This window comes from Didymella exigua (genome assembly GCF_010094145.1).
Source record: "Didymella exigua CBS 183.55 unplaced genomic scaffold M421scaffold_33, whole genome shotgun sequence".
NCBI classification, from domain to species: domain Eukaryota; kingdom Fungi; phylum Ascomycota; class Dothideomycetes; order Pleosporales; family Didymellaceae; genus Didymella; species Didymella exigua.
The window spans coordinates 12,788-24,460 of record NW_022984807.1 but is presented as its reverse complement, the minus strand read 5'-3'; the positions used below and the strand labels follow the sequence as shown (position 1 = coordinate 24,460).

Here is an 11,673-nt window from a genome sequence, read left to right as displayed (position 1 = left end):
GTGATGATGCTCTCTGCTGAGCTAATGCGCGATCGGATCTCTAGTCTTGAGAAGGCTAATAGCGCAGCCTCAGCGCGTAGGCGGCGCTCTAAAAGGCGTATACAGAAGCATGGAGTACTTACAAAGGGAGCTGGAGAGGATATACTGGCTCAAAATGAGGCTGACCAGCAGATTGCTCATGAAGAGCGTCAAGGAGGAGCGCGATCAGGCCTCAGCCAGCGCGCTTAAAGGCGCTGCACTAGGTGTAAAGAGACTGGGCATAACTCGCGCACATGCAACGCTGATACTATTAATATAGAGTAGTCTACTATATTAATATCTAGCAATAATATTATCGCGTTGTTGAGATATATTGCTTTAAAGTTGCAAAAGTTGGTAGGGTGACCAACTCGCTTGTCTGACCAACTTGCTTGCCAACCATGTTAGGGATATCTTAGACAAAGATAAAGAAGAGACTTAAAGCAAAGAGGGGTAGATGGCATTGCATTCGAGCGCCATTACTACCTGTGAACATACATGCTGGCACTAGCCTAGTGATTACAAGATCCCGCGCAAGTATATAGGGATTAAGACTAACAACACCCTAGTTGCTAGGGTCACGCAGACAATACTACTTAGTAGAATAGTACATAGTAAGATAATTAATAATTATTAGATAGATCTATAGACATTGCCCTACAAAGCATTGTTTGTGCATCTTGCTATAACCTCCTAGACGCAAGCTTGCAATAATATTAACAAAGTATTCTACTAACACGTTACTAAGGTTCTGTATAGGGCTATTATTACCTTTGTAAGTTAAAGTCCTTATAGCATACTATAGATAAGAGTATAACTTAGTTAGCTTTAAGGAGAACCTATTTAGTTTTAGACGCAGACTATGCATTAGGTAAGAGAAATAGCATAATTAGTATATAGTCTTAATGTAATACAGAGTGCATGTTTAAGTTACATGTCTAACTTACTAATAAACAAGTTCTGCTATATATCTAACAACCTAACTAAGGCAAGACTACTAACTTATTGCTCTTTTTTTGCCCCTACTAACACCCCTCTAAGCCTTCTTAGCAGCAATTCCTATATAGTTTAATTGCACAAATACTGTCTATAACGCTCTAGGGCAAGACACAGGAAGTGCTTGCTGTTAACCTAGGCAGTGGGCAGTACTTTAAGAAGTTAAGTAGGCCTACAATTTATTTTATTAGCACGCTGCTGTAGTAGGCCCTAAGGGAATAGAAGGACAGATAGCGTGCAACACAAAATGCATCATATTAGCTGCTTTAAAGTACGTAAGGAGGTCTATATAATATAAGGCTAATACTATAAAGGCCCCTTTACTACTTTACTACATTAATAGGAGGCATAAACAGAGCGCTGCTAGGATATTATACAAGAGAAGATTATAGCAAAGGTAGGGCTGTGCTTGCAACGCCTAAAGGAGAGAGATGCTTATATGCTGATAGCACAGAATAAATATGCTGACAACCTTGATAACCTGGTTAGCAAGGGCGAAGCATTAACGCCTAACGCGCATGGCCTCAACTTTGCAGCAGCAGATTATAAGACGGCTTCGCAGGCAGGTGCTCTAGCGTTATCCCCTCTATTGCTAGAGAATGTTGCACCAGATAAGACAAGCGCTGTAGAACAGGACCTTTCTACCTTATAGGATAGGGTAAATAGCGAGCGATGGCATGCACAACTAAAGCAATCTAGGAACTAAGAAAAGAGTACCCTTCTAGTGCAGCTAAACACCTGTAGAGTTGACCTAGAGTGTATGGACAGATCTACGCACAGCGTCTAAGTTATAAGGCGCATAAAGCTACAAGAGTTTAAAAGGATATGTAAGATTAATAATAAGTAGATTGCAATATAGGAGGGGGATAAGATTATTAATAATAAGTATAGAATAAGCGTCTTCTAAAAGGGGCTGTAGGCAAGCAAGAAGCCTAGGATGGTAGAACTCTATTAGTTTGTTAATAACCTAGATAAAGAAGCATTACAGGTCTATTTTAATAGCAAGATGAATAGAGTGACGTAAGGGTTGTAGAGAGACACTGTCCAAAGATACTCTGATTACTTCATCACACGCGTGCTTGTACGCTGATGCTATGAACAGCAAACCTAACATACTTCCTGCATGCGTTGTAAAGCGTGTCTGCGTTGTAGTGCTGCTAAGCAAGTAGATATATTAGCATGCATAGTGCTAGTACTACAGACGCGATGTACTGTGAGGCACAGTATGAAATAAACTAACATATAATAATTAGAAGTTAGATTAAACATAGCTTGTAATAGTAAAACACGTGCCCTAAAAACTACAGAACATGATACATTGTAAACAGACGCATTAATAGAGTGACAGGAAGGTATGCTTTAATAACAACTAGAACATATACTGTGGCTTACAGTATGCCTTTAAATAAAACTGTTAATAGTAGGTCTTCTACTATAACTACTATTAGAATAGCTTGTAGGAATAAAACTAGTTGTATGTATATGCTGCATAAAACAACGTTGCAACGTTGTTTTAAGTTTGTTAAATATAGGCACTCAGCGTTTTGGCTGTTGGCAACGTTGGCTCGAAATTGGGGCCGTTGGGCGCAAATTGGGGCCGTTGGGGCCGTTGAACGGCCGTTGCACGACCATGCCACGACTGTCAGCAACGGCCGGTCTGGGCCAGATTTCGAAAAACTTTTCCCGATGTTGTGAACCACGTTAGGGTAATCCTTAAGCTTAGTTTAGAATATAGGTAGAGGTAGAAGTTAACTTTAATAGGACTTTAAGCCTTTAGTAAGTATTCTTATTATCTTAGCCTTGTCTATAACTTCTCCTCTATATGTTCTAACACATCTAGCTTAGGTTCCTGCAAGGAATAATGCTGCCTATAGGACAGTAGTTAAGGACGCTTGTTGCGTCAGAGTTGTTTAATTACTAGCTATAATGCCTGCAAGTAGTGCTGCAGGTGGCGGTGTTGATGGAGGGTGTCGGATGTAGGAGCACAGGGCAGATACAAATGAGGCAGAAGGTTGTTGTATTGAGGGAGCTACAGCGAGCAATTATATACACAACTAGATGAGTAAGCAGGTGACTAACACAGTCACGTGAGGTGCAGTTCACAGTGTACTGTATAAACTAAGGTGCCAGGCTAACACACCCCCTAAGGATTCTATGTTGGATAGAAACCTTACAAAACAAGGAAAAATACTAAGAGAGTGAGATGCTTACGCATACTGCGCAGCTAGTTTAGCTAACTAAGGGGTACAGGGCAAGGAGAGTCCCTAACTATTAAGTTATAAATGTCCTTTAAGCTAAGCTAGCCTATAAAGTTCTTGTGTTTCTGTTAAGGAAGTAGCTTTGTGAAGCTGTTAGCAGGCATCTTAGCAGTAGGCTTCCACTTGACAGCGATTCTTCTAGAGTCTACCTCCTGGCGAAGCCACATCTAGTGTATATTAACATAGCGAAGCTTTGTTTGGATGCGATCTGCATCACCTTAAACAAGGCGTACAGTCTGTGCATTGTCACACTAGAGAGCCTTTTTAGTATGCAGCGTGAAGCCAATATTGCGGCAGAAGCAATCCCAGTATTGTGATTCGACGCCAGCAGCTGAGAGAGCGTACAGCTCAGCCTCAGTGGTAGATCAAGTAACTGATTGAAGTACAGTAGCTTTCTAGTTAATTGGCATGCTATAGAGCATGAACACGTATCTAGCAGACAATCAACGAGTCTCAACGTCATCTCCAAATAATGCATTAGCAGCACTAAAGAAGGTTGGAGTAGTTGAATTAATCTTAGTAGCGTAGGTCTGTGTAGGCTTACCCCCTTAAGCACTAATGGCTAGGTACCTAGTTCTGTACAGGTACTGCCACACGTGCTTAATCTTAGAGAGGTGTATTAGTCCTAGGTTTGTGAGAAACCTTGCAAGGACAGAGTAAGTATGTGCTACATTAGGTCAAGTTATGACCTTAATGTACGCAAGATTGCCTACAAGGCGTTAGTAGGCCTTTGTGTTTAATAGCTCTAAAAGGCTATTGTAAGGCAATAGCCTTAAAGTAGAAGAGAGAGGCGTAGATAGGTATCTACTATTAGTATAGATAAGGTTGTACTTAGTGCAGACCTTATTAATAAAAGCATCCTGAACAAGGTAGAGCTGACAGCTAGCTAGGACGCGTTTAACTTGGATACTAAGGAACTATCTAACATTGCTAATCTAGCGCAGGTTGTAGAGCTTAATTAGTTGCTGTTCAAGCTGCTAAAAGTCCTCCTAATAGTCTATGTGGTACAGGATAATAATATTGTCTATATAGAAGAAGAGAATAACCCTATTATTTATCTACAGGCATAGAAAGCCCTGAACAGGGTGTAGGCCTAGCTTTTAAAGCGATTCCTGGAAGTGGATTGCCTACAGGCAAGGAGCTTCCTTAAGGCTATAGAGAGCACGTAGAAGTTGCAGTGTTTAACTGTATTTGTGCTAAAATCTATCTAGAGTTCTTACATATAGAGTACGATCTAGCAGAGCGTTAAGGAAGGCGTTTGGCACATTGTATTGCATGGCCTTGAGGTTGAAGGCACAGGCAAGGGCTATAAGCGCTTAGAAAAGCCGTGCTGCTAGAGTGGCTGCGTAGGTATCGCCGTACTGCTCCTGCAGGTCCCCGCGCACTACAAGGCGAGCCTTGTATTTGAGTAGATAGCTATCCTCATCAAACTTGTAGGTAAAAACCTATATTAAAGGTACAGCGTCATTAATGTATAAGACTGTGATATCTAGTTTTGCGAAGGTGCCTTTGTTCTAGCAGTTACTAAACTTAGTATAGGCAGCAGCTGTAAACTGCTTCCTGTGTGGGTGGTGCTAGAGCTCCTTCTAGTAATGTGGTAGAGGAGGAAGATTATCTTGATAAAGGCAAGTAGGATCAGGCTTGATCCTAAGTTCTAAGGCAAGAGAAGTAGCCTCACGTAATTGCTAAATAATAGCAGCAAAGGCATAGTACTTAGTTAAAGGACTAGCCTTAATAAAGTGCGCCTAGCGGCGTCTTCTGCTAGTAATAATGTTGTCCTGTAAGAGATCTAGATCTTGTTGTTGTGGAGTGTTGTTCTGATATTGATCTAGGACGTATAGCGCATGCGTGACTAGGTTAGGTGTAGCAGCTCTGATTGTATCTGAGTCCTTATTAGGGTTCTTATTAGAGTTCTACCCCCTAGGTGTTATGTGCTGTGCAGCAGCAGAGGACTCCTGAAATAGCTGTTGCTCAGCCAGATCAGGACAGTCGTGAGAATTAGGTGTACTACAAGCAGTAGTAGTAGGAGAAGGCAGTTGCTGTACTTGCTTCTGTGCAGGAGTTGGAGCAACTGCAGCCTGTTGCTGCTGCACTGGCTAAGCAACAACAATAGTCTTACTATTGTATTCCTCCTTAGGAATGTGTGCAGTCTTAACAATATAAGACCTTGTAGGTAGAGCAGACGGCTTATCCTTGTAAAGCTCGTCTACAAAGCGTACGTCGCGTACGCGGATGACGCGATTTGTGGCTAGCAGCTATACTTGATAGATGTTTGAGGCGTTATAGCTGAGGAGGAATCCCTTAAAAGTGCGATCTTTGAGCTTATCTCCTCTAGCTAGGTGCTTGTTAAGCACAAATCTACGGCTTCTAATAGCGTGGAGTTGAGAGAGGTCTGGGCGGACGCCAGTGACCATCTCATGTGGTGTGCGCCAGTTAATAGATCTTGTAGGCGTGATGTTGAGCAGCCTTGCTGCTGTGCAGACTAGCTTGTTGGCCAACATCTTTGGTAGACTAGCATGGATACAAAGAACCCTAGCGATGGTAACAATAATAGCACTAGCTCGCTCAGCACCCCCTAGCTGTGCAGGAGTATCAGGAGACCTTGTCTTGACCTTGATGCCAGCTGATAAGAGGATCTCTTGAGCAGAAGAGCCTAAACTGGCCTCAGCTCGTCTATATCCTACGTCTCCGTCTATAAAGACTATAGCTACTTAGTAGCCATATACATGCTTAATCTTGTTAATAAGACGTGTAATTGCAGGAACAACAGTAGCCTTGTGTTAATCCTTAAGAGTACAGATCTTATGTAGTTTTGTGTACTTACATACTGCATGTAGTGCCTATACATCACTGTTGTAGCAGGCCTTGCCATGCTTTTAGAGCTGAATAATGTCCACAATAATGTGGTAGAAAGGGTAGTAAGCCTTATTAGCTTAAGGACGTTAACTAACGTCTTCCTTCATCTTGCCCTTAATGCAAGGGATGCAAGAATCTGTCTATTATTCTCCTTTTCTGTTAGTGCCTAATGTGAGGCTAGTTGTGGAGTTTTTAAGATGCTTGATAGCCTAATAGCTTGGATAGCTGAACAGCTAATGAGCTTTTATCGCAGTGACAACTTGAGGTGATTTTGCTTAAGTAGAAGCAGCTGCCATAGCCTAAAAAGGCTGTTTAGCGTCTTAAGCTTTCAAGAACTAGTAACCTCTAATTTAATTAAGGTCTATAAAGAGAGATAGTAACTTATCCTCCCTAAAGAGCGTGTTTATTATTAAATTAAAGTAGATCTTCTTACAGCAGCTTAGGCTGAAGATATTAGCTACATATCCTAGGATATATGCTACTTTTATAAGTGTGATTAAGGCTGTCTAATTGCCCCTTTTTATATTAAGAGTTACCTCTCCCTAGGCTTGTATCTAATATAAGTTACAGCCTGCTTGTACAGTATCTTAAGAGGAAGGAAGCTTTGTCTGCTTCTAATTAGATCCTGCCTTGTTGCAGATATGAACGTCTGATCCAGGGTCTATGACCTATTGGTGCTGCAGCGATTAAGCGTGCAGCGATAGTGCAGTATTGGACTGTAGCAGCTGCAAGGGCTGCTTGAGACAGGCTGTATTGGACGCGTATCCATCGGAGCTACAGTCTGAAGCAGTATCGGCCTGATGAGCATGACGTGATGCGGAGTTTTTGCGTTTAGCTATCTTAGCCTTAGCTTTCTCTAGGTTGAACGTCCATTGTATGCCAGCGTCCTTGTAGGCCTTCTTGACCTTCTTAAGCGTATCCTTGTTTTAAAAGGATACAACAAGCTAAGATAAGGCCTTTGTGCTAGGCTTAAAGTCCTTAAACCTGCCTTTAGCCTTAGGATTAAGAGTAAAGCACTAGAGTACTAATAGGTAGAGCCTACAGACGCACGTTAATTGACCTGTTAATTAGTCCTTCTTTAGGTAATTGTTTGGCTTAGGCTCTGTAATAGACAGAGATGTAAAGCTTCCTAGTGGCTGAGTTGTGTTTTAGGCTGTAGGTACTGTTTATTAATACTAGCTAATTAAATCCTGCAGGGTAGGAGTTGGTAGAAGGGCATTTAATTCGCCTTGCTCTATGGCGAGGAACTGGGCTTGAGCCCATGCCTCATCTCCTAAGTCCCGTACAGCATGGATGAATCGCCACTGTGCTCGGGTCTCTGTCATCTCTGGCATGCTCTCCTGAGCACATTGAGATGTGATCTGCGAGTATTCGTCCAGCCAGGCCTGGGTGCTCTGGTTCTTTGGCTTCTTCTGAATATCGCTGTACTTGGCAGCAAGCTCTAGCCTGCGCTGCTGGTCTGTGACCTTGAAATGCTTTTGGAGCGTTGTAAGCTGACTCTGAGGATTGTTGTGCTCTGCCCTATTAATGAGGTGGACGTGTGACGTAGCGACAGTGCGTAGGATCTTAAGATTAACCTTACTAATTACTTTTTAGATTAACTCCTAGCGTTTAGACTTAATCTCCTAGATCTTCTACTTGTCTGCTGAGGCCTCATCAGATAGCTCTGCAACAGGTGGTAGAGACAGAGTAGCTGAATTAGGATTGTAGTACTGCTATACGCCCTTAATCGTAGCGTATTATTGTTTAGCAGCGTACTAAGGTATCTAGTCCACAGAACCTTGTAGGATTGTAGTAGCTATAGTAGCAAAAGAGCTACCTTGCTAATTAGCAGAGAAAATAAGGTAAAACCTTAAAGTGTAAGAACTAGTTCTTATAGTGTTGCGTAAATGCGACAACAGCAGGCGCGCAGCAATAGGAGGATTGCAGTAACAACGTGTACAACATGTATAACAATTAAAAGTACTAGAGGCGTGGAGATAGCCTTAGTAGACAAGATATAATCTTAAAAGGTTGCAACAACAGCAGGCATGCAACAATAGGAGGATTGTAGGGACAACATGTACTTTGTGTACAGCGTGTATAGCAATTAATTAAAAAAAAAGGGTGAACAATCTTATTTAAGTATCGCAGCGTAGTGCAGGGATACCAGGCTCATAACTGTTAGATGTAGGAGCACAGGGCAGATACAAATGAGGCAGAAGGTTGTTGTATTGAGGGAGCTACAGCGAGCAATTATATACACAACCAGATGAGTAAGCAGGTGACTAACACAGTCACGTGAGGTGCAGTTCACAGTGTACCGTATGAAATGAGGTGCCAGGCTGATAGAGGGGTAGGATAGCTATCCTGTATCTTCTGTCTATAATAGTAGCCTAGCAGGTCTGCTTTGTCTTGTAGTGACAGCTCTACTAGGGCTTAATCCTTATAAAGGGAATCTATTTCTACGGCTAATGGCTGCGAGAGCGTGCGACACCGTTGGCGGGCGATGGAATACGGAAGCCAGAGTGGACGTTGGTACGTAGAGTGTCACTTGCAGGTAAATGAAGTAGTAGTAAGAGTTAAATATTCCCAGCTTGCTCTAACGAGCCTGTCCAGCCTCGGGCTGTTCCATTCACGATACCTCGACCAAAGGGTCCGCGGCCCCGCGAGAAGTGCCGGTCGCCCATAACCCTTTTGCCCTTCGCTCGAGACAACCAATTCGTTGGACGAGCTAAGGAGGTCTAATGGCTGGAAGATATCTTCACTACAACTGAGGATGAGTTCGTCGAGGCTGCTATTATAGGGTTGGGTGGAATTGGGTAAGTGGACCATTCAGTCAGGAATTGCAATGTTCTGAGCTACGCAGCAAGACTCAAATTGCCAACGAGTACGTCCATCGCCTAGCCGAGAAGCAAGATGGAAAGGAGGCTGAGCAAAGATCTTCGATATTCTGGATATACGCAAACACGCAAGCCCGGGTCGAACACAGCTTTAAGCACATTGCTCAAGAGCTCAACCTAGTTGCTAACAAAGATCTTGGTATAGACGTGATACCCATCGTAAGAGACTGGATGCAGAACGAGCACACTGGCCCCTGGGTTTTAGTCATTGACAACGCCGACGACGAAAATGTTTTCTTCAGTCCCTTTGTTTCAATGGACAGTCTTCCTCATGCGGGAAAATCTTGTAGGCTCTGCGGTTTCCTACCACGGAAACGCGGAAGCGCCATACTTTATACATCGAGGCATCGCATCTGCTCGCAAAGGCTCCTAAGCCGGACACGTAGTAGCAGAATATTGAACGCGGAGGCTATGCCCAAGCAAGATTCAGTCCGGATGCTGTTGAACGAGCTCCAATGGGAAGGGGCTGATAACGGACTATCGATGACGCCGCCATTTGAGGCAATACTTGACCTGCTAGAGTATTTGCCGTTAGCAATCACCCAGGCTGCGAGTTTCATGCGGGAAAATAACGTCACACCTGGAGATTACGTGGAGACCTTCAAGGAAGTGGAGTTCCAACATGCGGCGTTCTTGAACGAGGAATTTGTTGACTGGCGACGCGATTCAGATATGCCCAATGCCCTTCTCCTCACCTGGAAGCTATCTTTCGAGCAAATCAAAGAGAACTATCCTCTTGCCGCACACCTACTTGCTATCTTGAGCGTGTTGGACTGCCATGGAGTAGCGCTCTGGATGCTCGATTATGTCGAGGTTGGGAAGAAGTGGGAAGTTTGGAAGGCGCTGCAAGTGCTCCAAAGCTTCTCCTTCTATAACGTCAATAATGGCATGCATCGACTAGTACAGTTAGCGACGCGTGCATGGATTGGCCCAGACAGCTGGAACTCCGCAGTCCAAGATATATTGCGGTTCCTCTGCAACGTCTTCGGTGGCTTGAATGCGCTTGAGTGGGGAAGCTGGGGGACTTTGTCGGATGCCACTATTCTAAGAATCATGGACTATTACCCCCACACAAAAAGCGTTCTAATTGCGCTCTCAGACACGCAGAACGATGATCGGACGCTCGCAACTCTTCATGACTTCTTCGCGGAATGGGGCACTGACGGCCTTGTTTCGGGTACGTTCACTGAGGAGGCAACTGGTGTATATCAGACGATTGTTCGCGGCGACTACGGGTCATTGGTGGAGATGGTGCGTTTTGTAAGGTCGCTGTCCGAAGGGACATGGAGATTCTATATCAGTTACCAAGGCCCGTTCAAGTCGAAGTCTGAATAGGATCATGATGAACGAGTCCCTTTCGTACAGCCAGAGGTGTCTGCATCTTACTGCAAAATATTTCTAGCATTATGCTGACGCTACGCCTGCTATGTGAAGTGGGACATTATAATCCCTGCCTGCATTGTGGCGCCAATTTGTCGATCCTGCTATGAAGGGGAAGCCAGTTTTGCTAAGCACTATACCTCAAGCACCTGCTAATCATCTAGTAGGCCATAGTCAGCCTTCTGTCTGTTGTAACGCTCCAATTATGCAAGGTCGCCACCGCTGATACAGACCTCGGCTAGTGCTGAATACCCCGGCACAGCCTACGTAATCGTCGTGGGGTATTTTACTTGGAGTGGCTGATAGACTTGTGGCTGTGCGCGACCTCCCCTCCAAAGACCTACGGATCATATTATGTTTGCCAATACCAGCCTCATCCCAGCCCTCCTTGGTATTACCTTGGCCCTCCTTCCGCGCTCATCCGGTACTCCTTCAGACACATCGCCTAGATAGACACACACAATAACATCACATTGAACCCACTCCATTATCCTACATATTATAATCCGGTACGCCAGCAATTTGGCATCCTCCATCGGCAAACATCTACACCAGCGCTCCAATTGCACTACTTAAACTCTGTCACGGTTTGGAGTCTCCCTAGTTGTACCACATGTCACAGTTTCATATTTCCACTCATCTCCACACGGTTGTACCACGTAGTACAACTCACACCGCTGTGCTTCACCAGCCCTACAAATACCTTTCATAGTTTCACACAATATAACCTCAGTTCAATCCTTCAATATTTCGCACATGCGCCCTGATCACTCGCCGTCACAAACTCGCTTGCGCTGGAAGACCTGATTGTCTTGCATTCCTATACATTGCACGCACTTGTTGTTGCAACATAGGCTTTAAGACTATAGTGTAAGACAAACGTGTAAATAGAGTAATTGTGCTCTGTTAGAACGTTGCAACATATCAATCTACTTAAAAGCCTCTTCTTTCGAAGATGTCTTTGAGCTTCTGATACCGATTTTTGCTAGCCTACGTTCTAACCTTGACACTTTCCCTGTATGTACATTGATATTGCTATCTAGTGGTGCTGCGGCGAGTACAGGTGTACGCTAGTGTTTTGTTGCGTCCATTCTAGCCGTGGCATAGTTTTGGCGACACGCGCGAGTGTTTGGGTGATCCTCACCAAAGACAATGTGACACCCAGCGCATGCTCTTTCGTACAGGGCAAAAGACTCGTCGTAGCGATACAGCTTTGCGAGAAGATGAGCGAGGTTATACATGCTCATCAGCGTCTCTGGATGCTCACGCCCAAGCACCGTCTC

The 11,673-nt window shown here is 44.0% G+C and overlaps 4 protein-coding genes across 4 annotated transcripts in view; 3 read left to right on the top strand and 1 right to left on the bottom strand.

Moving 5' to 3' along the window:
* The window catches only part of M421DRAFT_424199 (DDE-domain-containing protein), a gene marked incomplete at its 5' end in the record, with an annotated part of 1,233 nt that extends 772 nt beyond the window's left edge, over positions 1–461 (top strand). The window contains one exon of the mRNA XM_033593682.1: positions 68–461. Coding sequence (XP_033445229.1) covers positions 68–228 — 161 coding nt within the window. The remainder of the gene's footprint in view (positions 1–67) is intronic.
* Positions 462–8,977: 8,516 nt separating this feature from the next.
* M421DRAFT_31073 (uncharacterized protein) lies at positions 8,978–9,256 on the top strand (the record flags this gene model as incomplete). The annotated part of the gene is made up of 1 exon (XM_033589202.1): positions 8,978–9,256. A coding segment is annotated over one exon (279 nt), but the record flags the coding sequence as incomplete, so codon positions are not given.
* Positions 9,257–9,421: 165 nt separating this feature from the next.
* M421DRAFT_400754 (uncharacterized protein) lies at positions 9,422–10,442 on the top strand (the record flags this gene model as incomplete). The annotated part of the gene is made up of 2 exons (XM_033590207.1): positions 9,422–10,261; positions 10,413–10,442. The coding sequence occupies 2 exons, from the start codon at positions 9,422–9,424 to the stop codon at positions 10,440–10,442; spliced, it is 870 nt and encodes a 289-aa protein (XP_033445227.1).
* A 1,018-nt stretch (positions 10,443–11,460) lies between these two features.
* On the bottom strand, positions 11,461–11,673 carry M421DRAFT_424198 (tetratricopeptide repeat domain protein; the record flags this gene model as incomplete). The annotated part of the gene is made up of 1 exon (XM_033593681.1): positions 11,461–11,673. A coding segment is annotated over one exon (213 nt), but the record flags the coding sequence as incomplete, so codon positions are not given.